General features: G+C 41.0%; 1 protein-coding gene across 1 annotated transcript in view; it reads left to right on the top strand.

Annotated features, from left to right (window-relative positions):
• The window catches only part of MAP7 (microtubule associated protein 7), a 184,620-nt gene that overhangs the window by 142,639 nt on the left and 14,851 nt on the right, over positions 1-27,130 (top strand). Inside the window, exons 6-15 of the mRNA XM_077812154.1 lie at positions 370-480; positions 8,331-8,444; positions 13,087-13,205; positions 15,639-15,733; positions 17,037-17,317; positions 23,266-23,449; positions 24,581-24,776; positions 26,428-26,529; positions 26,842-26,892; positions 26,991-27,048. Of these exons, the coding sequence (XP_077668280.1) occupies positions 370-480; positions 8,331-8,444; positions 13,087-13,205; positions 15,639-15,733; positions 17,037-17,317; positions 23,266-23,449; positions 24,581-24,776; positions 26,428-26,529; positions 26,842-26,892; positions 26,991-27,048 (1,311 nt within the window). The remainder of the gene's footprint in view (positions 1-369; positions 481-8,330; positions 8,445-13,086; positions 13,206-15,638; positions 15,734-17,036; positions 17,318-23,265; positions 23,450-24,580; positions 24,777-26,427; positions 26,530-26,841; positions 26,893-26,990; positions 27,049-27,130) is intronic.

Genomic DNA, 27,130 nt, shown 5'->3' with positions numbered 1-27,130 from the left:
TCCCTGTAATTTTCCATTTCATCTGAGCCTAGAGCAAAACCTATCTGCAAGTGCAGTGAAGTGAACATTAAAATCTCATCTTGTTTGTTAGCTGCCCATTCAGATCTTCCATTTGAAACCTTGGATCACAGCTTGATTGAATGAAAAACATCCAGGATATCAGTTTATTTACCTGCAATTTAAATTAAATAGTCTTGTGCCAAGTCTTTAAGTCATCTGTAAAATGTCCACTGAGAAGTCCTTTCTATTTTTAAAGTTTTAGTGATAGAGCAGAAATTCTCTAGTCCTATATTTTCCTCCCATTAGTGTACTAGGAAGTTCCATTATTGCATGTGGGCTGTCAATTAGCATTATCTCCGTTTGTTTTAGATCCAGACAGGCGGTCTGTTTCAACAATGAACCTCTCGAAACATGTTGATCCAGTCATTAACAAGCGGCTCTCCTCCTCATCTGCAACATTACTAAATTCTCCAGACAGAGGTACAGTTGAAAGAAAGAGAGAGAGAGAGAGAAAAGTGCTCTTTATTGATTCATTGTTTTTAACAATCTCTGCAGATACAGTAAGCATTTGTAGTCATTTTCTGCACTCTAAATAGGAATGAAAAGACTTCAAATGGTTGAAAGAAGTAAACGAACATTCTCTTTGCAAGAAGAACTATATTTTTAAAAGATCAGAACTTGCCTGAATGGTTTCATTTAGCAAGTGTTAAAAGCCGTGCTTCTGTCTGATTTTTAGTAAATGAGTGGCAGCTACAGAAACAACACATCTCTCCATAGCACATGTAACCGTTTTATTTTTATACATTTATTTACGTTGAGTCATGCTGCCCTTTTTTGCTTTTCATTTGTACTTTGGTTCCAATTCTTGAACTTCTGGAAACACGTTTCACAAAGCTTTTAAGTAGTTAGTACATTCATATTGCTGATTTATTTTAAATTTAACTAAGCAGCTGGATATTGCTCATATAATGTCTGTTTATTGATTTTCTATGTTTCTTTAGATTTAGAAGGTTGCTCTGTTGGAAGAAATGTCTTGATATTTTCAGATCTGCAAACGAGATTAACAATCAGATTTTTAATCAACAGCACAACATGCAATATTAAATTGTGAGAATTTGTAAGACAAAGTTCATCTTAAATGAGTTTTATAAAATAAGTTATTTTGACAACTTTGTGTGAAAAGAAATGGACCAAGCTTTTTGACAAAATGTTCTATAAGGGATCATTTCCCTTTCCCAGCAAAGGACAATGTCCTGCATTGCATCCCAAATTTGAATTTCTGTATATGAGCATGGAAAATATACAATATATTAATTATAGAATACAGTTTTAGTTATATTTTTAGTTATATCGTGAAACTGATTGGAAAGCCTCATTATCTGTATCTTTTTAACACAATGTCCTGCAATGAGTGCATGTTTGTACGCATGTCTCTGTATATAATGTCTGTTTGTTTCTATATGTATAATGTTACACACCATATTGATAAGATTTGAGGGCAATAGCAATAAACTCTTTCTTGTGGGTTGGGTTGCTCATTTGGGGGGGGGGGGGGCGGGAAAGTATGGCATAGTTTTAGGAAACTATGTAACTCCAGAACAATAGTTTCTTCCAACAGCTATTGAAACCCAGTCAATATTAACTTCATTATCCTTTCAGATTTTTTTGCATTTACTGTTGCCGTTCTTTACAAGTGATGGCTCTGTTTTGTAGGGTGTTGTTGAGGGGTTATGACAAAACAGTGGCGGTAGTGGAATGTGCGTGATAATTATGTGGAATACTGCCCGCTGCACCTGTGGTCACAACCGATTGTATTGGTTTGTGGATAATGTAGAGCATGTTCATTTCAGTCATCTCTCTACTTTTCGACTTGGTCTTAATGTTTTAAAAAGATTGAAAAGGTTAATAAATTATTTTCATCGGTGGTTTTATATACAGTGCCACTAATAGGCTGGATAACAAGGCCAAAGGACTTAACTGGGCAGAGATGTAGTACTTTTGCAAAAGTTAGGACTAAGCTATATTATCCTCATTAATAAATTGTTAAAATAAAGGAAACAAGACTCTTGAAAAAGTGAGTTTTCACAAGACTATCCAGACTTCTGATTGAGGTTTGTACAGTCCTTTGAGAATACAAAGAACTGTACATAGTAGCTGCCATAACCCCCTCCCCTCAGCGTTTACCAACAGCTCCCACCTGGTATTATCTCAGACACAACTGTTTCCTGTACTAAGTATAAGGCAATACTGCTGTATCTCTGATACCATTGTGTGTTGTTGGCGAGCTGCTGGTAAATGTTGACTTTCCATTTGGAACCAATACAAGTGCCAAGTATTACTGTAACTTCAGGATTTTCTTAAGGCACATGGTTTTTAGGTTTCATATGTGTTTCTCAATGAACCTGTGATCAGCAGGTGCCCTTATAGATCTGTTTGTATGTTGTTGCGTGCCTATAGTATACAGTACATTACCCCAGTGTGGAGACTTTTCACCTAATAAATCTTCCAGGCAAGAAGGTGTAGTGCTTCAAGACTCAGGTGTGAATACTAGACTCCTTGGAATCATAGATTCAAATCTCTTCAGGGCTGACAAAGCCTTTCATCCTATCAGGCTAGTCTAATAAGTACCATCCTGTGCCGTTTATTGTATAGGGTCTTCTGGCTAAGCGAGGCAGTGTTTGCTTTGCGTGAACACTAAAAGAGCCATAGCAGTTTTCATTAACATAGGGATTAGCCCTTGTCCCCTTCGCCAACACTTATGGATGTGCTCAGAGGACAGGGCAACACTGGTGTCCTGTATAAGGCTCTTTAAATCTGTTTTTGAAAAGAGTTAGTGCATGTTCCACTAATGCCTGCTAGCAGGTACACAGGGCATTGACTCCACCCTAACCTAGCTGAACCCTAACTTTAGAGTCACGGAGTGGCCTCTCCAGTTAGCTCTTAAGAAAGGCTCTTAAAAGAACTGTGCTGTGCAAGAGAAAGAAGAGGCTCCTTCATCATCTTCCTCAGTGCACTCAGGCAGATTTTGCCCTTATCCTAAGCACGATGCCTGGAACTGGAGTATGATGAGCTTATCGTAGGTGGCTTATATCTGCCACCAAGGACATGACTTCTGTTAAGTAGTATCTTTTAAATGGTTGAAGAACAGGGGACTTTTCAGTTCATACTAAGAAAAAGGTTTTCATTAATGGACATTTACCTTTGCATGAGACTTTTTTAAATAATGTATTAATTCCCTTTTAAGTTCAGCATTATTGTGCAGTTTTTTATTACAGTTTTAAAACTGTTCGGGCAGCTAAAATGGGTTTCAAACTGTACTTTCTTGTTCGTTATAAAGGTTCAGCTGTTTAAATCCTGGCAACTAAACATGAATAATTAACATAATTCAGACAAGGGAGTTGATACCAGAGACATTTAAGAAAATTAGATAGTGTTCTTCAAGGAAAACTTCATTAACTGGATGTTATTTTAGGTCCTGTAGAAGTTACACAGAAGTTTTAAAGGCCATCCTCTCTGAAATTGTTTTTCTTCAAAATAAAAAGAACCCAATGTGTACAGGGTGGATTGATTTAAATAAAGGTGATTTAAACCACCAAGTGGAAAACCTCAATTTAAATAATCAATTTTAATTAGCATTTTCCATTTGTACTTCAGTTATTTTCTAAAGAAAGATGCATTCTCATTGGCTGATGTAACCATTAAAACATGTTAATTTACAAGTAATAGAGTCTTTACACTAAATTTGATATCAGAGATGCTTAAGAAAATTATTTTTTGCTACCGAGAAGGGTACACTCTAACTATATACATTTATTTAAGCAATAATATAGCTTAATAGTTTGATTCTTATTAATTGTACATTTTTGGTAGGTTAGAAAATGGTGAATGATATAAATTTACTGTATAATTAATTTTTGCACATGATTTGTGTCAAGCCGCATTAGGATGTTAACTAGAATTACATTAAACACACAAAACAGCGTATCACATTTATTTTTATTAAAACAACCTTACATGTTTTGGATACATAAACTTCTCTAATCAAAACATGTTTCATATTTACAACTAAATGATTTATTAAACTGAGGGATTAACTAATTGTTTCAGGTTAGCTTGGGAAAATTTGTAAATGTGCCTAAGTGAAAGTGACTGGAGCTTAAGTTCCAACTTGCCTGACTGTCGTGACAATGAGAAAACAGTCTCCCAAGTCACTTGGGCTGAGCTACTGTGCCATATTTATCAAGCTTGATTTCAATAATTAGATGTTTTCTCCCTGATTCAGACTTTGTATGAAGAAAAGCAGACTTTAACTCAAATTTTTGATAGAGGCTCACAGATTCTGCATATTTATACTTGATTTAAATATTTTAAAAGATTGTAAGTTCAGGCCTTAACATATTTTGTATCAAGTTCAGATTTCATTTTAAACGGTTTATTTTTAAATGAAAAACATATTAAAATTTAAATAAAATTAAAAATAATTTAAATCAAAACATCGGATTTAAATTAAAAAATCCACTCTTTAATTTTTTTTAATAGATTTTGATCCACCCTGAACATGTATTTGTCTTAAAAATCATGAGATTTAAAAAATGTCTCATGATGCTGTGGGGCCTGACTTCTGCTTTTTTTGAACGTTTGGGCTTGGCAGTACAGGTCATCAGTTTTTCAGTAAAAGAAGTGGAAGAATTGAAAAGATTTATGCTTTCAAACTTCATCTTGGATACTCCCCCAATGAAGAGGCCTCTCTTCTTGTTTTCTTTGCCCCCCAAATAATTGTTTTGAAAGTCTTGAAATAAAAAAGTTGCTTATGCTTTGTGCAAGAGGTGGCTAACCTTTGACACGCCCCTCCCCCAGGATGCATTGGCAACTTGCCAGGAAACCAAAGACCATACCTGGTTTTGCATAAAATTGAGTTGATTATATCTGCCCTCTCTTCTAATTTGGAGGTGCAACCTGTGTAGATTACAGGTCTGAACAGTTAAAATGCCTGGTATTGTACTTCTTAGCATATGCGCAAAGTGCCTCACGTGGCATGTGACTAGGATTCATCACTGAATTTGGTCCGCTGGTTGGATCATTAGCTTCCCCAGCTTGGGCCGGGTATTGATCGGGAGTGCACTGCAATGTGAACACTGATCCATTCCCCTGCGGTATTGTATTGCATGCTAGGACCTGTAGTATCCAGGACCACATCTCTGCATTAAAGAAGAAGGTAGCTGTAGCCTTCTTTTTGCAGATCCATGAGCCACATTAGATCCAGAGGCCACAGTTTAGTTGGCCACTCCAGCTAAACTTTTTAAACTAATGGCCATTAGAACATATATTAAAGGTGGAATATGGCTTTTGTAGAAGCTGTGAATATAAATAATTTCAATGTGAGATTAACCTAGGCTGCAAAATTCCAGATAGTGTTAATGCAGGTTTCTGGTTTATACCCATCGGAGAGATTTGGAGGAGGTTTCAGAACCAAGGTCCAATTTTTAAATATTCACACAATTTAAATAGAAAAAAATGCCAATCTGGTTTGCTCAGACTTTTTTTTAATGCTATCAGAAGCTCAGTTTATGTTAAATGGGATCTTGAGACTTAATTTATCTAGATTTCAGAGTATGAAGTGAGCTGTAGCTCACGAAAACTCATGCTCAAATAAATTGGTTAGTCTCTAAGGTGCCACAAGTACTCCTTTTCTTTTTGCGAATTTATCTAGAGAAACTCTGCAAAGCACTGGCAGAAATGGTTGGTTCACTTCTTCCTAGTCCCTGCTTGTGACCAGGTTAAAATTACTCCTCTTTTAAAACTTTATCACAAAGATGTTAATTAAAGGGTAGCATGGCGGTAGATTGCAAATATTCTTCCTTTCTGCTTGTTTTGGTGTTGAAAGTTCATAGTTGTTGCTTGCCTTTCAAGCAGGTTCATTGTAGCTAATTACCCAGTAAATGGATGGAACTATTGGGTTTTTTTCCTATGATGGTACAGCCAGTGTGTGTTTGATTTATAATTTTGGCGGTAACCACAGATGATACTTGGTTCCTTTGTGCAGAAACTCGTTCTGAAATGCATTTGTGGGAGTGGGGGTCTATATTCTCTGGTTGACTAGGGGATGAGAGAGTTCTGCATGCAGCTCCCTTCTGCACTGATGGGAGAATAAGTCTGCGGGTCTCCACGTACCAGAAGACTTTGATTACAACATGGCCTTAGGAGTGAGTGGGCATGTTAGGAGTTATTTGTCAATATGTGTGTAGCAGGGCTGCCTTACCTGGTCTGGGCTCAGGCTAGCCGCTGCCTCAGTTCCATGGGCCCATCCCCTCCCCAGCATCTCCACATGTGCAAGCATTCTGGCCTGTCTCCCCAGCCCAGGGAGGAATGATCCTCTGCCGCAAATCTTTCAAGCCCTTCCTGCAGGACACAGCTTTTGTTAATTCAAACAAAAGTCAACAAAGTACCACAAAACTCCCTACCAAAGCAGGCTGTGAGGATCCAGAGGCCTTTTACTCTGCTCCAGGGCTACCCTACAAGCGCCAACCTCCTTCCCACAGCCCCATCAACTGAATCTTCTCAGCCTTTTTATTGGGAACACCTGGGCCCTTCCCGGATGGGTCTGCTGATGAAATAGGGCTGGCTAGTCCCAGACTCCCTGGCCTATAAAAGGGGCAGACCACTCTGTTAGTGTGTGGATGCGCTTTTCATTATGGATTCTTAGGTCCCAATCCTACAAAAGTTTACCACTGAGTGTAATGTTTGTGTGTATAACCCTGTTGCAATCAACAGGACTACACATGGTAGTAGTAAGTACTGTACTTGAAAGTAAGTGTTCATCAGGAGTAGGTCCTGATTTTGTGTCTAGTACTTGTTCTTCTGACCATGTGAGTGCCCTTTGCATTGACATAATAGTGTGGGATTTTGCTCTGATTTCATTATGATGACAATATTTCTCTAGTCTCAATCTTTAACCTCCCTCAAACTTTGTACTTTGCTAGCATGCAGTTAATCAAACTCAATTTCTAAAGATTAAGAGACAGTAAACAAATCCATGGGTTTGCACAGTAGCTAAAATAATGGACACACTGAACATACAGACAGAGGAGAAACAAAATGATTTTCTGCCCTTCAGTTTAACAATCATGTTCTATGGTTTATTCCTCATTGTCGAGATGCAAGCTTAATGATAACTAGTGTACGTTAATGGAGGCCTCTTTAGAGTATTTTGTACTTTGTGTAATCTGTGCAAGCCTGGAAATAGTTCCATTAATCGAAAAGAGCTTTTGCGGTAGTTCATTATGTAAGGGCACTTATGCAGACAGCCTGCTGTTTTTGTGAGACCTATGTTTCTATAGTGGTGCCACTTTTGTGTTAGCAGAATTCAGGAGAGCAGCTTTGGATATCAAAAAACAGTGCTTGAGGGCAGCTGAGGAAATTAAACTCTCGTAGGATAATACTTATTATTAAGATCAGCCCCTCTTTTCATGGGACCCGGAGCAAAGTGGATTAAGAGCAGTTCAGGGTTTTAATTAATAATGTTGACCCTCTACATTTAAAAAAACACCTTGGCCTCCAGTGTAAGTCTGGCAATTGGTTTTCATTTTAGAGACCAGGCCTAATGAATTCAAGTTGCAATCTTGCTTGCTACCCCTAAAACCAAATTATGGTGAATGGATGTTTAGGTGCAATAAAACCTGACATTGCTTGCAGTGTTAAGATGATTATGAATTATTTATCAGTAGTCTCCAGTGTATATGTAATGAATTCTGATGTGCCCATCACTGCAATATCTGGTCTCTGTATACATAATTAAGGGAAATATGGTCCCATTTGAGAGTGGATCGAAGAGATTTTTGTGAAATGCTAGGGGCCTAACCGGAAAATCCTTTTGTAAGGATTATGACAGTATTCTCTCTGTGCTAGCTAGCAAACGACACATTTTTTTCTAATATGATTGACGGGCTTCTCTTTTTTTTTTTTTTTTTTTTTTAGTGTATATGTAATTGCTCCTGTCTAGAAAAGAATGGGAACAAAAAACACGTGTTAAAATCTATGTACAGTAGCTGGGGTTAGGAACAAAATATTAGGACTTGGTAGAAGTTTAGCATATTATGTGAGCAAAATAGTGGAAAAGAAGTGCAAAGAGAGTAAATGTTTAAAATTTACGGATAGAGGAAATTGGGTTATGACTAAAATATATGCGTGACCTATGTGCTCTTAATCTCTGAATCATAATTTGAAGATGCCCCTGTATGGCTGGGTGCAGTATTTTGAGGCATCTTCTGCAACGTATGGTGATTTGTAAGAAGTGTCTGATCTAACATCTTGCTTCTATGGTGCATATTCAGCTCGCCGTCTAAATCTCAGTCCATTGGAGAAGAGCATTGTTAGCAGACTGCTGATGCCCACACATTCATTCCTGGCCAGAAGTAAAAGCACAGCTGCCTTGTCTGGAGATGCAGGTAAACCTAAAAGAGTGGACGCCTAATGTTTTATTACCGCTGTTCCTTTCAAAAATTCTTTTATTTACATTTCTCCAGTAGCACTCCAGGTTTGCATAGAGTGAGCTAGAATGGCTCCTACAAAAGCATAGAAGTTCTTGGTATGCCTTTCTTTTTCTCTCCCTCTCTCTTTATCTTAATCTAGTTTTAGTATCTTTACCAGTGCAACAAAGAAAACGCTCATAGGGCAGCAAGCAGCACATCATAGTCCACTATAGTATTAGGACCCAATGCAGCAAACATGATAGCCCGCTGTATGTTGCTAGAGCTGCTGTGTACTGCCCCTGCTACAAAAAAAGCATTCCGTACCATTGTATTATTTTTCCAATATAGAGCATATTACCCATTTTAAAAAAATAATGTGGACTTGATTTTTTCAAACTATTTGCTTTATTTTGTGTTTTAAAGAAGAAAGAAGACTCAATTAACTCTTTTATTGTGAAGTTAATATTCATCAAGAAATTCAGCTGGTTATAGTTAACTTATTTTCTAATGTTAAATTGTTCTGTTTCTCAAGTTTGGTCCCCTGTTTCAGTGAACTACTAGTATGAGTAAAGTTAAGCACCTGTGTAAGTGTTTCCAGAAGTTCCACCAACCACAAAACAACTCTTTGTTATTCCACAGAGGGGCAGAAAATAACATAGAGAATATGGTAATGTCTTTCTGAGGTAGCTTGAAAACTATTCAAAACTAAAGAGAATGTCACGGGCATGTTTAAAACAGGATGTATTACGATGGACAAGAAGCAGGTCATTCTCTGATGTATTGTAGGGAAGAAGTAGTTGCACTGTTTATAGATTGTAGAGATATTTTGTGACCACGCTATGGAAGTTTAATACATTGGTAACATACTGTTGCACCTCTTGAATGTTTAGGTCCAGACAGGTTTTCTTAGCCTTCTCCAATAAACATGCCTTTATTTGAAATAAAGGATATTGAAGGTAAGGGGGAATACCAGTTTTGCAAGACTGTTTTTCAAAGATGCTTTAACTGAAGAATTCTCATTTTTAATTAGTCTGCAGTACAGTTCCATGGGGATAGCTTTGGGGAGGGGGGGAAGGTGGGTAATATTCTACAGACAGAACAATTAGCCAATGTGGGTCCTTTCCAGGGGCATCATGTCTTTAACAGCAAAGGCTGGTAAAGTTAGTACTGAATCTCATGAAATTCTATGTAGCAGGTAGGAAATTGGAAATGCAGCTAGTGGTTACAGTGATGACAGGAGAAAGCAAGGCTCTTAACTTTGCAAGCAATTACTCTACTAGAGCAGACGTGAAAATTTTTCAGTCTCATGCTAAATAATAAATTGTAAGCTGAATGGAATATTGGCAGATATTTTAAGCAACATGAGTGGTTAATACACCAGGGTATTCAGGGTAGTTCTCTAGTAATGCCCTCTCTGTGCTAATTGGAACTGTACCACCCATTTTTAACAAAAAAAAAAAGTCTGTATGCCCATTGTTTTCCAATTTTGCCCAATTATAGCAGTAACTGCATTATCTGAGTGCTGGGCATTTCCTGGAGATTAATGATCATCTGGTGTTAATGGCCCAGGACTGTGCCCTGAGCCATAAACTCATCCCAGCCTGTCATTAATCCCCAGGAAATTACCCTGCTCCTTCATCATTATTACTTAAAAATGAACTTCAGAGCAAAAATTAAAACCAAGTTAAATATGAATTTCTCTTACTAAGTAAGCTATTGAGAACACTGAGCACAGAAGTAAGTTTTAACTAATCCTCTAAAAAAAAATTCTATCAAGTAATCTTAGTACATCTTGATTCACTGAAGATACCCCATAAAGCATCATTCAGTTCCATCACAAATAAAATGAAGTGCTCGACTTCTAATATTTATGATGTCACTGTCTAGGATAGCTTCAGAGAATCAGGAAGTTCCAAGAGGATTGATTCAAAGAGAGGGAAATATATATATATTTTTAAAAGTTAGTTAAAACTTATTTCTGTGCTGATGCCCCCTGTACCTCATGAGAGGATATTCAGCAAAGAAATTTGTGAAAAACTCCATTTCATGCTTGCTCTGCAGTTCACTTTCTGGTGATGATCTCCTTTTAATATTTCATGAAACATGCTCATCTTAAGTGATAAAGCAAACATGTGCCCTTGCCATAGCTTTGAAGTGAGGTTAATTTCTTTATTAATGAAGTTAATTTAGTCTTCATTCCAGAAAAAGGTGTATAACTAGCTCTGCTACATCAATGGACCTTTATTAGAACAGCAGTGTGCATTTTTGTGGAAATATAATGTACATGGAAATACTCTTTCTCTGAGGGAGAGAGAGAGAACCTGGTAGAGAAATTTTTCCTAGGGAAAATGAGGCTACTGGTTTTTATATAAATAATGTAAAGGAAAAGGTACTGTGCAGAACCTGTACATTCTGTCTCTGCTATTGAGTAACATGCTGACTAACAAGTATTCTCACTATATTGTAAATGACCATGAGAGGAGAAACAGGAAAGGCACCTAAATAATTACACAGTTTGACCCTGTTTTCACTGTGAACTAAACCACACTGCCAAGAGAATAAGAACAGAACGAAGTCTGAGAATACTCTCTGACCAGCATTTCTGATTGCTACAAGAAGTACTTTTTTGATTCACTTTGCACCACTAAAATTCTCTTTGCATGTGTACTCTAAACATCACAAATCTAATAATCTACCATGTCCATATAATAGTCTTTGTCCTCTACAAACAGCTAAGGAGAGTTGCCGTCCCAGACACTGACTTCACTAGTTTCTGCCAAGTTGATTATGATGGTTATAATGTGCTTATTATTATAATGGGGAAAATTTAGGGGTTGTGGATTATTAAAAATGTCTTTAGACTGGCTGTTTATCTTAAAGTGTATTGATGATGATAGCAGTTTTTGAATGAGGAGTCCAGACACATATTTCTTACAGAAGGAACTCTTTAAAGTGCAGTGGCTACTACAAATTGCAAACATGTATGTTTTATGCTATTTGTAAATGTTTTGCAGTGTTGATATTTTTATGTACTATGGCAGGGGTGGCCAAACAGTGGCTCACAAGCCGTATACGACTTTTTTACAGTTAAACTGAGGCTCGCGGAGCTCCACCTACCAGATTGGGGGTGGGGGGGAGGAGTTCGGGACTTCTGCCCTAGAGCGGGGTGGTGGGACTCGGGGATTCTGCCAGAGATGACTGGTGCCTGCTGATGGGGGGTGGGGAGACACACACAGTTTAAAGGTTTGTCCCCTCCAAAAGCTTGAGTCCTGCCTCCCGCTTATCCTCAGCAGCCCCTCCCTGCAGCTCCCAGGTCTTAACACCACTTGGAGAGGTCATGGCAAATAGCTGGGAGCTGCAGGGAGGGGCCGCAGCAGCAAAAGCAGTGGCTCTCCCTACAGCTCCCAGCTGTTTACCGCTGCCTTTCCCCACAGCCGGCCACAGCTCCCAACTTGCTGGTTCCAACAGCTGCCATGCAGGGAGGGGGCCCGGCTGCACTATGTGACCGAGCAGGGCTGGCAAACTCTGGCAAAAATTGAGGGGGGATGTGACCCCATGTGCCCCCCCTATACATTGCTTCTGGCTTCTGCCCAGCAAGGACGGGGGGTGTCTCAAGACTTCAGCCCTCCGGGGCACACCTGCCAGGGCTCCTGGTTTCAGCAGGAGCAGGGCTGAAGCCCTGAGCCCTGGCAGGCCCACCCAGCTCTTGAACTTCTGAAGATTGTCATATGCGGCTCGGAGGGCCAGTAGGTTAGGCCACCCCTGTACTATGGTATATCCATTTGAATGATAGCATAAAATGCATGTATATTTTTATGTTACAAATCTGTTCTGATTGAATGGTACAGCAAAACAATGTATTCTGGGTAGGGTAGAAGAAGCATGCATTTATTTGGTGTCTGTTTATTTCTGAAATCTTGTAAGTTTCACCAACGGATCACAAGCTCACAAGTTATCCTTAACATATGATGTGACTTTGTCAATTTGATGTGAAGGAATGTAATTATTTTGCTAGACTGTTGAATTATATTCTCTCTGTAGATGATGAGGTGTTTTGGTCTTTGTATGTATCTCTCTCTTTCAACTTCCCCTTCCTGCCCCAACTAGTTCCTGAAAACCTAATTTTAGTCAGATTTTTGCCTGGTTCTTTTTTTCAGATTAAAATGCATGTCAATGAATGTACTAAGCTAATCAATTTCAGATCAGTAATTTTGTGTTTGTTGCTTTACCAAAACCATCACTTTAAAAATAAAAGGCAATATCACTGTCTGATGTCCATTTGGTTTTGGACACTTTCTCATCTTTGATAAATAAGAAAATTGATAAAATCTGGGATAATTTTTAACTTTCAATTTAAAAGGTATATGAATTACAATTAGAAATGTACCAGTAGCTATTTGGGGCTAACTGGAATGAGTATCAAGTGATGCTTCTGGTTTAACTTCTAAAAGTGTTGTTTATGTATTAATACCTTCTTCCTTTTCTCTCTCTGTCTCATTCTCTCTCGTTCCTGTTTCCTGCTGTTGGCTTTCCTTTGTCACTCCTCCAATGCTGTTCTGTTTTAAAAAAATAAATGAAAACAACCCACACATAGTTATCCCCATTTGTCCTCGTTCAGCGTCTTGCAGCCCCATCAGCCCTCTGTCCTACAAGGCCATGAACTGTAGAAATCCAGCAGACCAAACAAAATTCTTTGTCACAACAACTGGACGTAGGAGGACCACACAGTCAGCAGGGGTAAGCATGCTAATTGTATGTAGTCTAGCAGCTGTAGCAGAACTATGTGACATGAATACACATTAGAACATAAGAAAAAGAGACTTGGATGGTTTAGGAGAATGGTAATGGAGTCTTTCACTTCTGGGTCACCAGTTAACATCATGCTAGTTGGTAACAATTATTTAACTGTAGCTTTGTGGCTTTTGTGAATTCAGTTGTTTGCAGTTCAGTTTCCTAAAGGGCAAACATCAAACTCCCAATCAGCACCATTGCTACTGACATTCTTCTTGTGTGGTATGCAGTGTTGTTGTAGCCATGTTGGTCCCAAGATATTAGAGATACAAGGTAGGTGAGGTAGTATCTGTTACTGGACCAACTTCTGGTGATGAGAGAGACAAGCTTTCAAGCTACACAGAGCTCTCACTAACAGAGGTTGGTCCCATAAAAGATATTACCTCACCCATCTTTTTCTCTCTAATTATTCTTGAGGGTAGTCTTAGCTAAGAGTAATGCAAGACAGAGAGACTGTGAACTACTCTCTTCGCCTTCGAGATGGTCCCTTTAGATCATGGTTATGGCACATTACCAGGACTGTGAAGCTTTCATTGCTGCTGCTCTGTGCTAAATTTGTCATGTGAATAGAGTATTTCAGTCTCCAAAGTTATCAGTCTGGCCCTTTTTGTTGGGTTTTTCATTACAATTTTAATTAAAAAAGAAAGGTTGACATAGTTGTTTGGTGAAGAAGGCCATTTATTATTCTCAAAAGTAGCCTACTGAGCAGTTATTCCTACTATGACAGGTTTCAGAGTAGCAGCCGTGTTAGTCTGTATTCACAAAAAGAAAAGGAGTACTTGTGGCACCTTAGAGACTAACCAATTTATTTGAGCATAAGCTTTCGTGAGCTACAGCTCACTTCATCGGATGCATTCAGTGGATGCATTCCCACTATGCTGTCTATGTAATGGAGAAGCTGATAGCTGTGGTCAGATTTATTTTTAAATACGTTTAGAAAGAACATGTGAGGGTTTTTTAATTGACTGAGAATAACAGATCTACTGAGTCTCTTTCCATCTTCAATACTGCTGGTGTCGCTCTGACATACATAGTTAGACATTTCACTAATGATCCAAATCCTGCATTTTTTGTGCACCCAACAATTAATGGGCTAGGTGCTCAAAAGTTGTAAATCACCATAACTCCATGGCAGTCAAGGGAGGTATGCCGATTTACACCACCTGAACATCTATCCATTGATTTTTTTTAAGGCAAGTTGTCACTGGGCAAAGTATTTTCACCTAGGTCCATCACTTGCTAACATTTTTAAAAAATTACCTTTCCACTAAAACCTTGTTAACGCTAAGCTTAACTGCCCAAAGAATTTCAGGATTTATGGAGGTCAATAGGAAAAAAATAAAGGGATTGCACAAGAGATTCCTGTTTCTTCAACTTTCTTTTCCCATATTTTATAAAATCAGTTTAAGCTAATGGCTGAGATAAACACTATAGACAGCTTTTAACTAATCAAATTCCAGATCAGCAATATGTAGTGCCTTCCCCTCTGCCAGTGCTGTGCTTGATAGATTATGCTGCTCCATGAATGACAGGATGCTATCTGAGAAAAACATTTGATAGACATCCATGCACCAATCTTGTTTCCTCTACAAATTGCCAGCTATAGTTTGAATTCAATATCCCTGAAAGCTGAGGGTTTCTTATATTTAAAGGTGCTCTGACAAGTACATATGGCCCCAAATTTTGATCTACTTTAAAACTGTTATAATCTAATAGGAAATATGTTCTGAGCTCTGATAGAGATATTTTAAAAATTGCTATTGTGAGATAAGAAATTAAAAAGAAGAAAGAAAATAACTATTCTGGATAAGATTGAGCAGTGTGTGCTTTTTGGCTGCCAAGCCAGCCAGCAGAGAAGAGAAGGAGAAGAACCATATTTCAGGCCTGTGATGGCAGCTGTGGTGCTGGCAGATAAACAAGGAAACAAAATAAATAGAGCCATGTACACTTGAGCTCCATAAACAGCTTGTCAGGAAAGGGGGATGGGAACTTGCTGTTTGCCAGCTGAAGAAATATAACATTTGTGGTGAGTGAAGTGTTAATTTCAAGAATCTCCACAGGTATTGCAAACAGTGGAGAGAAGGACTTTAAAAAACGATAATTATCTGCCTGTGTCAACTTAAGACTTTGAAAAGTCTCCCGAAGCATCTTAGGATAGCACAGAGTGACTAATATGCATGCATACTGTTAAATGCTCATTTCCTGGCACAGAACATCATTACATTTGTTACAGGAGTCCCTGTTAGTGCACTTACCAACCAGGCTGCAAAACGTGCTGAGGCAGCACTGATTTCTCATTTTCCTATGCTGAATGTGTAGTCCTTTGCCCATGTGAATTACTCATGCAATATGATATTCTGTTTATTTGCTGATCCTCAGACTGACAAAAAAGAAAAGGACCCCTCCTTCAGCGTAAAGAGACTTCACTCTCCTTCCAATCCCAAAACTAGATCACTAGCTCTCTCCCCAGTTTGGTAAGTGAAGTACAGACGCTGGGATTCAGCTATATTAAGCTTTACATGTTATGCTCATTAAGTGACTCAGCAACAGAAAACACCTATTAAAATGGCAATTAAAAGAAGCTATAATCAGCAATGACCGCATCGCACCCTATGTTGGGGCAGGGGGGGCATTGTCTGGCTTGCTGGGGAAAGGGGTATGCTGCTGTAATGGGGCAGGAGGTAGTGCGGCATGGACACTGCTGCAGAAGTAGAGCAGGACAATGTGGCGATGCTGACTCCTCCCCCAGGGACTGGAAGGGCTGGGGAGTTGATAAAGGGCAAGCCTGGTGGGAGAAACACCCTTTCCCCAAGACCAGGCGGAGCAGCGCCCACCCTCCTACGCTTGGAAGTGGCAAAATACCAGGTTTGGTCAGGATCCGCGGAGGGCAATCGCACTAGTCGCTCCTTTCTGGTGGGGCTGGGAAGGAATCTTTCCCTCACCATCAGATTGGCCAAGGTGGGGCGGTTTGCCTTCCCTACAGCAGTTTCAGGGTGGGCTTTGTTATGGTGAGTAGGGAAGGGAGTTAGGCCATGATGCTGCAACTCATTATGTAAGTGTGGGGTGGATGACCAGTGCAGATACTCCATAGGGAAGGGAGACAGTGACCAGATAAATGGCTTAGTAAAAGATTTAAAGGAGGTGTTTGTTAAAGGAACAGAACAGGGGGCGTTCGAGACGCCTATGGCTGGCACAGCCAGGAGCTAATCCTCCCCATCCTTTATAGTCCACTTTAACCCTCATTTAAGGAGGGGAATGGTAAGTGATTGGGGACCAGGATGGAAAGAGGGAGTGGGGGTACTAAAGGAAGCTCCCCAGGCAGATATTGAAATGATCATGGAGTTACCTGCACTGTACACTTTTATCTGCCAGGAACTCCTAGACATCTAATAATAAAATTGCACCCTGGTTAAACCATATCCAGTGTCTCCTATCCTAGTTCTGGTATAGCCAGACAATGAACAAATCTTTAAAAAGGAAAGCGTCCAGTGGTCAGGGATGGGGAGAAAGGAAGATTATATCCCGTCAGTGCCCTTCTCACAGGTGTGTATTGAGGATTAATTAGTTAATGTTTATAAAGAGTTTTGAAGATTAAGTTCTGTATAACATCTAAATATTATTATTCTGTCTCAACACGTTTCAGATTTCCTGTTGGTTGGGAGGGAGATCTCGAAGTAGTGATTGTTTGTTTTTGAGCTATTACAGCTTTTATCTATCGAGGGAATAGAAAGGTGCCCAACGTATTGCCATCATTCTGTTTTCTTTGTGGTTGAACAGGCATGCATCCAAGTCCTTGCCTTTTTTGCCTGGCACCCCCAAAGAGAGAACTTCCCCACCTGGCTCTTCCAAAGTGACCTCCACTCAGACGCGCCCTCCCTCCCCTGGCAATATCCGCCCAATCAAAAAAGAGCTGAAACCAGATAGTCAGAGAAAAGGACCAGAAAAGGAGCCTGAGAAGGCAGCTGAGGAACACACAGAAGAGGGTAAAGCAATTTCAGCAGGTGCTGGAGAATCCGCAATCGGGGAAGGTCTCCCTGTCAAACTAGAACCGGCTCAAGGTAAGGCTCAGGGATGTTTTTGAGTCCTTCTCTTTTCCTCTTCCCTTCCCACCTAGTTTATTGCATCTTTATCAGTCAACGGTACTTCTCCTTCAATAACTGGTTTGAACAGTCCTTCAAAAATTTCTTAGAACCCGTGATACATTATTGGGTTGATCCTTTACATGGCTTAGCACAACTTACACCTCAAAAATGTGATTCATGGTTGACTCTCACATCCTCATGCAACGGCTTTTCCAAGCTCTGTGACAATGGAACAAGTGTTGCGTGCCATTAATGTTAGAGAGAGTGTCGCATGAAACCATCTCCTGAAGTAACCCAGGCAACAGGAATGTCCAGGTCTGCTAGTGGCTTTTTATTATTTCCCTATTGGAAATTCAGTGTCATGCAAAGATGCATTGCCCAAGGCAGGAAAATGAAATCATAAGGTTACCCAGCCTTTCATTTTTAATGGTAAGGAATTTGCTGGTCTCTGTAGTATTTTACTGCTGCAGATACAGTTCTATCCAGGTGCAGCAAGACCCAACCAAAAATATGTAGGTAGCTATTCAAGTGACAGATACAAATGCATAAGAAAAACAAGATAAATAATGTTTTCTCCTTTGACCAGTGGGAGAAGCTGGTGTTCTGTTTCTGCTTATTGTTTTAAGGGACCATTGTACTGAATGCTGAAATCTTTCTCAGCCAGCATAAAACCAGAGGGTAAGCTGGTTATATCTCAATGATATAGGGCCTGGCTGATGAATGAACAGAAGCAAAGATGCCAACTGTGTTAATTAAACTAGATCTGTACCAATTTAGCCATGCTGGTACAACATGCCCATGGGAGATAAAAGCAGAATAAAGTAGAGGTAATGGAATACAAAGGAAAACCTAGGTGAGGAACAAGAAGGAACAAGCAATATAACATGGAATACATACTCCTGGGGGAATTATGCGCCAAAAAATTAAAAATTCTGCGCACAATATTTTCAAATTCTGCATATTTTATTTGTCAAAATAACACAATATAATCACACCAGTTTCAGTTATTTTTTATCATTTATTTAAAAATACCTATCAGCAAGTATGTCTCTAACAATATAGACAACAAAAAAGATTCAGAAAATGTTTTTGACAAATAGATTCCTTACTAGGCATATTAATATGGAACTCTGACTAATAATTCATTTAAACTAAAACACAGAACTGTATTTCCCGCACCCCCCAGAAGCAGTGCAAAGGCTGGGGGGAGTCAGGGATAACAGAGGAGCTGAGGGAGAGGGAAATAATTGCTGGGAAGGAGCCTGGGTGTGAACTTGGAGGGTTGTTGGTATGGGTGGGAAAAGTATGGAACAGGTTTTTGTGGGGGGCGGAGAAGGACTGTTAGGGAGCTTCCCCCATGCAGACCCTGGCTGACTCCTAGACTCTCCCATTCAATCAGGCCCGTGTCCCTCCACCCCCACTCAGACACCCATTCCCCCATCCCCATGTGGCCCTGCACCCCCACCCTGTCCCCATGTGTCTGAGTGCCCCCACTCTGACATCCTCTGTCCCTATGTAGCTCTGCACCCCTTCCCCCATCACCATGTGGCCCTGCACCTCCCTCCCCATTGTGGCCCTGCACCTCCCTCCCCATTGTGGCCCTGCACCTCCACTCCTATTCAGCCCCTGCCCCAGTCTGTTCCCCCCCCCCCCACTAGCCCTTATGAGCCCCTGTCTGACCCACCCCCAGCATCCCACGCTATCTGTCTCCCCATAGCCCCATCTCCTGATCTGGTCCGCTGCAAAGAAGGCTCTGCGGGGTCTTTCTCTTCTGTAGCTGGCTGGGAGCTGCTGCTGTGTTCTAGTGCCATAGCACCCTCTGGTGAGCAAAAGGCAGAACTGCAGCAACTTTTCAGCAGAAGCTTTTTTCTGTGCAAAAAAATTAAAAATATGCATGGCTCATTAATAATGTGTGCGCGCAGTGGTGCAGAATTCCCCCAGGAGTAAATACAGCAAGGGATTGCACAACCATTAGTGAGGCAGAGAGGAAAGAGATAGAATGAGATGAGAGGTTGCTGCTGCTTTTCAGAAAAGAAAAGGGGAGGCAAAGAAGAGGAGAGGTGAAAAGAATAAAAAAGAGAAAATTGAGAAGAAAAAATAATATGGAGATGGAATGTGTGAATCCATGATAATTAAATGGTGAATGGGCCAAAGGAAGAAAATACACACAGCCCTTTTATGATAGTAAATTGTATTTAGGAACAAATAATTTTTTGATTCCCCTGATACATATTTGATATCCTTGTCCATTCTAGGAACAGGGATGGAATGGTTGTTATGATCACTGATATTCCTGTTCTTTGTTACTCTGGATTCTGCATTAACATAGTCAAAGAAATCGACAAGATGGGAGGGGAGAGAATGGTACAATTTCATCAAAGTGCAGCCAAAACTCAGATCCCTAGGTGATTTGGAGGCAGGTCCATTGAAAAATGTATTAAACATTAGCAACCCTGCACGGACCCCTTCACATGCAGCTGGCGTCTACTATTCCTTTAAGATAGGAGCTGGTCCTTATCTTTTGTTGCTATAATTAATAGGTAGCCCCTAGAGCCCCAGTTTTATCTAGGATCCCATTATTCTAGGCACTCTACAGACACATAACAGAAAGACAGTCCCTGTCCCACAGAGTCTATGATCTAAGCATAAAACAAAAGACAACAAAGGGATACAATGGACTGTTGGAACGATGAGACAATGCTGGTCAGTATGATTAGCAGCTGATGTGCTGAGACTGTTCCTGATGTGTTAAGTTTTTTGTAGGCATCAATAGCAAAGGAGGATTTGAAGAAGGATCATGACTGAGTTTTGCAGACATTTACGGGGCACATGAGAGAAAGCATGAAGGTGCTTGTTTGGAAACTCAACAAGTTGGTCATGGAGGCTGATGTCCTTCGCAGAGTGGAGGCAGGACTCAATATCTTGATTGCATCTGAGATAATAAGTAGGGTGGGAATAGACCATGAAGGACCTTGAAGGTGAAGACAAATAGCTTGTGTTTGGTGCAGTGGAGAGAAGGGGAGCAGTGAAGAGAAGGGTAGCAGTGGATGTAAGTGGGGTAAGATTAACTTTGTCAGGGCCAGAGAAGAGGATGCTATAGTAATTGAGATGCAAGATGATGAAATCCTGGATAAGGATTTTCGCTATGTAGGTGGAGAACAAGGCCCCTATATTAGAGAGATTATGCAGGAAGAATCACCAGGTTTTGGACACACTTGGATGTGAGGAATTAGAGACGGCCAAGTATAACATGATGCTCATGTTATGGGCCTGCGTGATGGTGCAGTGGTGGTGGTAGTGGCCATGGTGAGTGGTAGAGGAGGGAAGGAAGAAGAGCTTAAGCGGAATGATTAAGAGCTCTTCTAAGCTACTGGGCCACTCACCAGCCAGTACGTCAAACAAAGCTCCCAAAAGTACTCTCTTCAGGGGTCCCTCTCTTGCGGGGGGTTTAGTTCTCAGAACCAAAACAGTACAACATAAATCAAACAGATAGATAGACCAGGTCCTTCTGCTTGGCTCCTTTCCTGGCCTTTGTCCAGACTCTGTCTGTCTGTCTCTGAATGAGTTGCTTGCTGGCCTTTTATCTAAGGAGTACCTGATCCCTGAACTCAAAGCTATCACTTGGGAGGTAGCGAATTAATCACAAGTGAGGCTACGCCCAACTCCCTTAAGGAGCTGTCCTGTGCTGTTTTGGCCATGTTGAGTTTAAGCTGGACACCCACAAGGAGATGCCAGAAACACAGGTAAAGAATTTAATTTGGACAGGAGGAGAAGGGTCCAGAATGGAGAGAGAGGTCTGTGAGTTGTCAGCATAGAAATGGTAGCTGAATTTGTGTTTGCCCAGGAGATTACCCAGAGGGAGAAGAGAAGGGGAGCAAGGACAGCCCTGTGGAACCCCAGCTGAAAGCAGGAGTGGGCATAAGGAGGATCCTCTTAATGAGAAGCTGAAGAAGTGATTAGAGAGGTTGCAGGAGATCTGAAAGCCTGTCACGGGCTCACCTCAGCCAGTGGAGCATCTTGCAAAGTGAGCTCACCTAATCCTGCATTGGTCAAATTAATGTTCCACTCAGGATGATCCACAGGGGCCTTACACTCCACAAAGTAAACAAAAGCCTTCGATTGACTTAAGCCAAAGGTTACAGTCAGAATTAGGCTCTGACCAGGCCTGGCTTCTTGGATTAAGACTGAGGAAAGACCCTTCCTTGGCTGCCCCAGAACTGGCCTTTTTTATCTGGTCTGCTGGCACTGATTGGCCTCTGCCTGCCTGGCCCTTCAAGCTGCTAAAGGGCCAAGTCTCACTAATTCCACCAGCAGCTGATTCTGAGAGGCTGCTCTAGGCAACCCGTGGAGGTCTGGGCTCACTGCCCTGCTCTTGTTACAGACAGCTTCCTGGGGCAGGGTGCTCCAAGGCAGTGGGGTCTCTGGCAGCAGGCAGGGAATGCCTAGTTCAACCCATCACAGAGCCTTTCCTTTTTTACATTTACAATGCATCAGTGACATTTAGAAGGAATCAGGCAACAATTCATCACCCCGCAAATCCTACAGCTGGCTGTAGTTTTTCACATCATTGTCAGTCTAACTATCTCCCTATACATGTCGCCGGCACTGCCAGAAGCATTGCTGCTTGTCTGGGTGCACTTCCTTCAGTTTGGCTAACATATTGATAGCAGCACCCTGAATAATGTGTGCCTGGCCTCTAGAGGAAAAAGTTCAATTCATTTTCTCTATTGTTTGTGGGGGAAATGACAGGTATTCAGAAGCCAGGCAGCCGAACAGAAATGTTAACTAATATTTTATTTAAGAAAGAGTACACTCCAGTAATAAATGTTATATGAAACAAACCAGAACTGTCAGCTCTGTCACTGGTTATGGTATAGGACCTTGCTGTGTCAGGGTTGCCCCTGCAAATTGTCCTGTGAAAACTATATTCAAGATCAGACTCAATTGCAGCTTTCAGATTGAGGCAGGGTGCACCTAACAAGCATGACATTGTGTTTTGAGGAAGGAGGAAACGGCTTGTATATGCAACTGGCCATAGGTGGACAGTTGACATCAAGGCAGATACTCACTCAACATTTTTGGAATGAGCAAAGGAGTAATTAGAATGGGGAACTGGGAGACTCCTGGGTTCTACTCCCAGCTCTGTCACTTTCACACTGTGTGAACTTGCTCAAGATACTTGGTGTACCCATCTGTAAAGTGTGTGTAAGATCTGCCATACAGTGTTTTGAGGATTAGTTACTTGATTGTCAAGTTCTTTAAGATTCTAGGGTGAAATGTGCTAAGCATGTCCCAAGTAATCTTTATGTGTGTAACAGCTGAATAACTGCCAAACCAATGCGGATCGCTGTGCTAACGGGGGCTTTCACAAGACCTCCTTAATTGGAGGGCACTTTCAGAAATGAAGGGCCTGATGGCATTAGCAGAACCCTGGCTCAGGCTCCTGAGGCCAGACAGTTGGCCAGAAGCGAGGACACAGTAATGCAAACTGCCCACAGTCCCTGCACTGCAGCCAGTACACGTACAAAAATGGGAGAGACCAACCCAAGCAGGGTCAGGCCATCTAGGAAATGGGCTGATTCAGCAACTCTCCTAGGCTTTTTCCAACATCAGAGCTCCTGTTGTCCCCCAGCCTGAGTTGAAAGCTGCTCTCTTCCCTGGCAGAATTCCACCTGAACAGCAACTGCTCCTGTGGGTGCACGGGGGCAAAATCCCCTCCAAAGGAATCTGAACCTCAGGAGCTAATGATTTCCCCTTCTTCTAATGTATCCCTATAGGCCTGAAAATATTTTATAATCAAAGCTCCAGTACTTCAAATTGTATTTCCCATCCTCCTAGAGAGGTTTATTCAATTACACACTGTTGAGGGTCGTTATTTTTGACACCACATTATATGGATGAATTTCCCTTTCTGCCTGTTTCAGTAGCTGCTCCAGCTTTGCCCCCCACTCCACCAGCAACTTCACCATCCCCTGTTTCTAGCAAGGCTTCGGCAGGTACTACTGACCCGGAAGAAGCAACAAGACTGCTTACTGAAAAGAGGCGGCTGGCCCGCGAGCAGCGAGAACGGGAGGAGCAAGAAAGGAAGGAGAGGGAAGAGACTGAAAGGTGACACCCAGATCTGCTCAGTGGAGAGGATACAGTTTAGCATCTTTGTGTCATTTTGGTAGCTACCATAGTGTTTAATATGGAGGGTTCAGAACCAATCCCTAAGAAAAAGAAGCATGAAAATCCAAACTGAAGGAATAATTGTGTCTTGTCAGGATTTGTTTACACAAGTCAAACAAGCTGAAAAATAATGAGACTAAAAATCTGAAAAACTTCTTAGCACATGTGTCCCATCTGTTCATATGTGCATTTAGTGCTTTAAACAGAGAGAATGAAGGTTGGAGCAAATCACTGTATCTCCAACTGAAATCAGTAAAGCTGTGATGATTTGCACTAGCTGAGGATCCTGCTCATGGCTATCTTCATCCTCATGGCTATGATAATCATGGGTGGTGCATATAAGAGGCTTGGGGAGGCTCCTGCTCAGCCTTTTCCCCTGAGGCCTTGCCCTCGCTCTGCCTCTTCCTGCCCGTGCTCTGCTTTTTCCCCCGAGGCCCCGCCCTCACTTCGCTGCTCCCTCCTCCAAGGCCTCCTGCCCGCCACTCGCTCCTATTCACCCCCTCCCCCACTTAAGGCAGGAAAAAGTGATGGGCCCTGGCCCCTCCCTCTTCTGGTACCCCTTAGCTGAGTTGCTCTGGCATCAGCACACACAGCCTCTCATTGGCTGGCCCAGCTGTGGGACTCCTCCTCCCCATGGCCATGGCCCCATCACTTTTCATGGTAAGGGATGAGAAGTGGGAGGAGGAAGAGGCTGAGCTGGGGGTGGGGGTGGGGGCGGCCCCACCCCCAGTTCTAGGGAGCTTCCAGTGCTCACATAAGCCTCCCCAAATGAAAGAGTCAGACGCTGTGGGTTTTCATGGAGAGTGTTTTTAGATTTCCAATAACTGTGGTTTATAGGCCTTTCCCTTTTCTCATTTAATACCAAGGCTCTCCAGTAGTTCTGGACGTAAATGATGCATGTCTCACTCTCTTTTGCCTTCTCTCACCAACTGAATCACCACTTCGGGCACTAAAGCTCACCTCTGTTATATGTCACTCTGAGTCAGAAATCTCATTGTTCTTCTGTCCGGTGCTGCTGTTGCCATAGCCCAGAATCGCCCACACTCTTACCCTTGTGTTTCCTGGTCACAGGCTAAAGAAGGAGGCATTATCGCAGAAGATAGCTGAAGAGAGAGCTCGCCGGGAGGAGGAGGAGGCTCGCAGGCAAGAGGCGGAGAGGAAGCGAAGGGAGAGAGAGCAGGAGCAAGAAAAGGAAGAAGAGCTACGCCGGCAGGCAGAAGAAAGAGACCAGAAAGAGAAGGAGGAGTTGGAGCGCATTCAGAAACAAGTATGCTTCTCCATGGAGTTTTCATACCAGGCTGTGTGTTGGTGATTTGAGTTAATAATCTCATGGGCAGCTCTAGATTTCCTTTTGGATGTGCAGAGTATATTACAAATTTAAGTGACTTATGCACTGACTCTTGCATTCATAGATGGGTACAGAATAGCTGGAATGTATTTCTCTCAGAGGAAAAATCTAGCTGCGGGTGGATCTTTTTCTGTAGGACTTTTGTTTTGTTTTTAATTTACAATTAGCCCCTTGATTTTATGGGCCAAATTCTCAAGTCATGTGACTCCCTTGAATTCAGTGGAGTTATACCAGAGGAGAATTTGAGCCCTACAGTTTTAACCTGCTAGATGCCAAGGTAACTTTACTATGCAGAGTTAGTTCGGGACGCCTATAAGAGAGAAGCTGAGGACTTAGCATAGGAAAGGAAATCCAAAACTCCTGAATTCTAATCCTTACTCTGATACTACCTGTTTGGGCTCATGGTTTAGGAACAGATGTTGATACTCTTACTTATGTTGAATAGCACCATGCCCCTCGAGTAGTGTTATTGAAAGCAGTGAGACTGCTCAAGAAGGAAGGTACCACTCAAGGTAAGAGTATCACAATTGGGTATTTGAGCTTTCTGCCTCAGTTTCCCATCTGTAGAATGGAGATGATAATGCTGCTTTCCCAGCTGCAGTAAGGCTGCTGTGAGATTAAATTATTTAATATATGCAAAGCACTTAGATTCCTCTTCTATCTACATACTTATTTAACCCTCATTACCATGTGGGTGCCTCATAAACATTAATGATTTTATCCTCTCAACAAATATGTAAATTTAGTCTGACTAGAATACACACAAACACACATTATTTTTATATATATATATATATATAAAAACACACACCCAGAGACACACAGTTATTTAAAGGATCGTATTAATGTAATTAAATTTATAAACTAATTAAGACATTTACCTGAAATTTTTCAGAAAATGTATTCTGCACTCTGAGTACATGCTGTAAATTGAGGCATATACTCTATAATATTCATATATAAAACAAGATGAAACCTCCTTAAGTGCAAATCTCAATGCATCCTTATCTAGGGAACTATTATAGTGCCTCCAATAATGCAAGACAATCTTATCTTATAGAGAAAGCCCTTCAACAGTACCTCCCAAGGGAGCCTTACATTTAATTAAAAAACAGGAAGTGTGCATATGGCTGTTTGTCATTGCTTTTGTTAAGCAAGGACAATGTCTGGAGAATAGGAGGGAATTCTGCTGCTTTCTTTTGACCCTATCGAAACCATTCATCAGCACAGTGCATTAGTCTCATGAACACTTTTGCTAGCTGCTAGGTTAGGAAATGCATTTTCATTAGTCATCTTCTGTGTATTCATGCATGCATCATAAAACAGACACAGAACCAAACAAGATTACCAGCTTTTTAATTTACATAAAATTAAGAGAAGAAAGGGGAACACAGACGTTAATTAAGAAACCTTCATTTCAGTCTGAAAATTCTGTTGATGACATAACCCCAAAAGTTCCTTGTCAGACTGTTGTAAATTAAAATGTCATACAAAGATAGGCAGATGCCAGTGCGGATCAGCCATTACATTGTGAATAAGTCCCTATTTCTGTTCCTTTCCCATTACTCAGAAAGAAGAAGAAGCTCGCCTGAGTGAAGAGGCAGAGCGGATTCGGTTAGAGCGTGAAAAGCGTTTCCAAAGAGAAGAACAAGAGCGCTTAGAAAGGAAGAAGGTAATCGAATGCATGCAGGGAACCTCGGTACTGTATATCTTAGCAGTTTGTTTATTTGCATGTGCACTGTAGAAAGACATATATAGTTATTGCAAATGTTGCTTCAGGAATTCACTAAAGGTCGGATCCATGCCTAGTGAAATGAATGGAAAGATTCCCATTGATTTTATGGGATTTAGATCAAGTCCCAAGAGGGTTTTTTTTCTTCAGTAAATCCCAATTTTAATATATTACCAAAGATTATGGGTTTTAAGGTGATTTTTTTTAATCAATGTCGATAAACATTTTCTTTCTTTGTAACTTTCGTTGTAGCGACTTGAGGAGATCATGAAAAGAACTAGGCGCACAGAAGTTGTTGACAAGGTATATGCTACATTTCATCATCCGTATAAACAGCTGGGCATATGTTTCCCTTTTCTCCAGTGCTGCTTTTAATTTACAAAACTGTGTTTCCTTTATAGAAATCTAATGAACAGCAAAATGGAGAGCTATCGAAGGCAAATGTTACTGGAGAAACAGGTATGCCATTTGACTTTGCTCTTAGCCCAGAATGAGAACAAATACATAGCCAAATCATAGAATCATAGAATATCACGGTTGG

The sequence above is a fragment of the Eretmochelys imbricata genome, chromosome 3 (assembly GCF_965152235.1).
Source record: "Eretmochelys imbricata isolate rEreImb1 chromosome 3, rEreImb1.hap1, whole genome shotgun sequence".
Lineage (NCBI taxonomy): Eukaryota > Metazoa > Chordata > Testudines > Cheloniidae > Eretmochelys > Eretmochelys imbricata.
The sequence above is the reverse complement of the archived record's forward strand: the minus strand, read 5'-3'. Positions and strand labels throughout refer to the sequence as shown.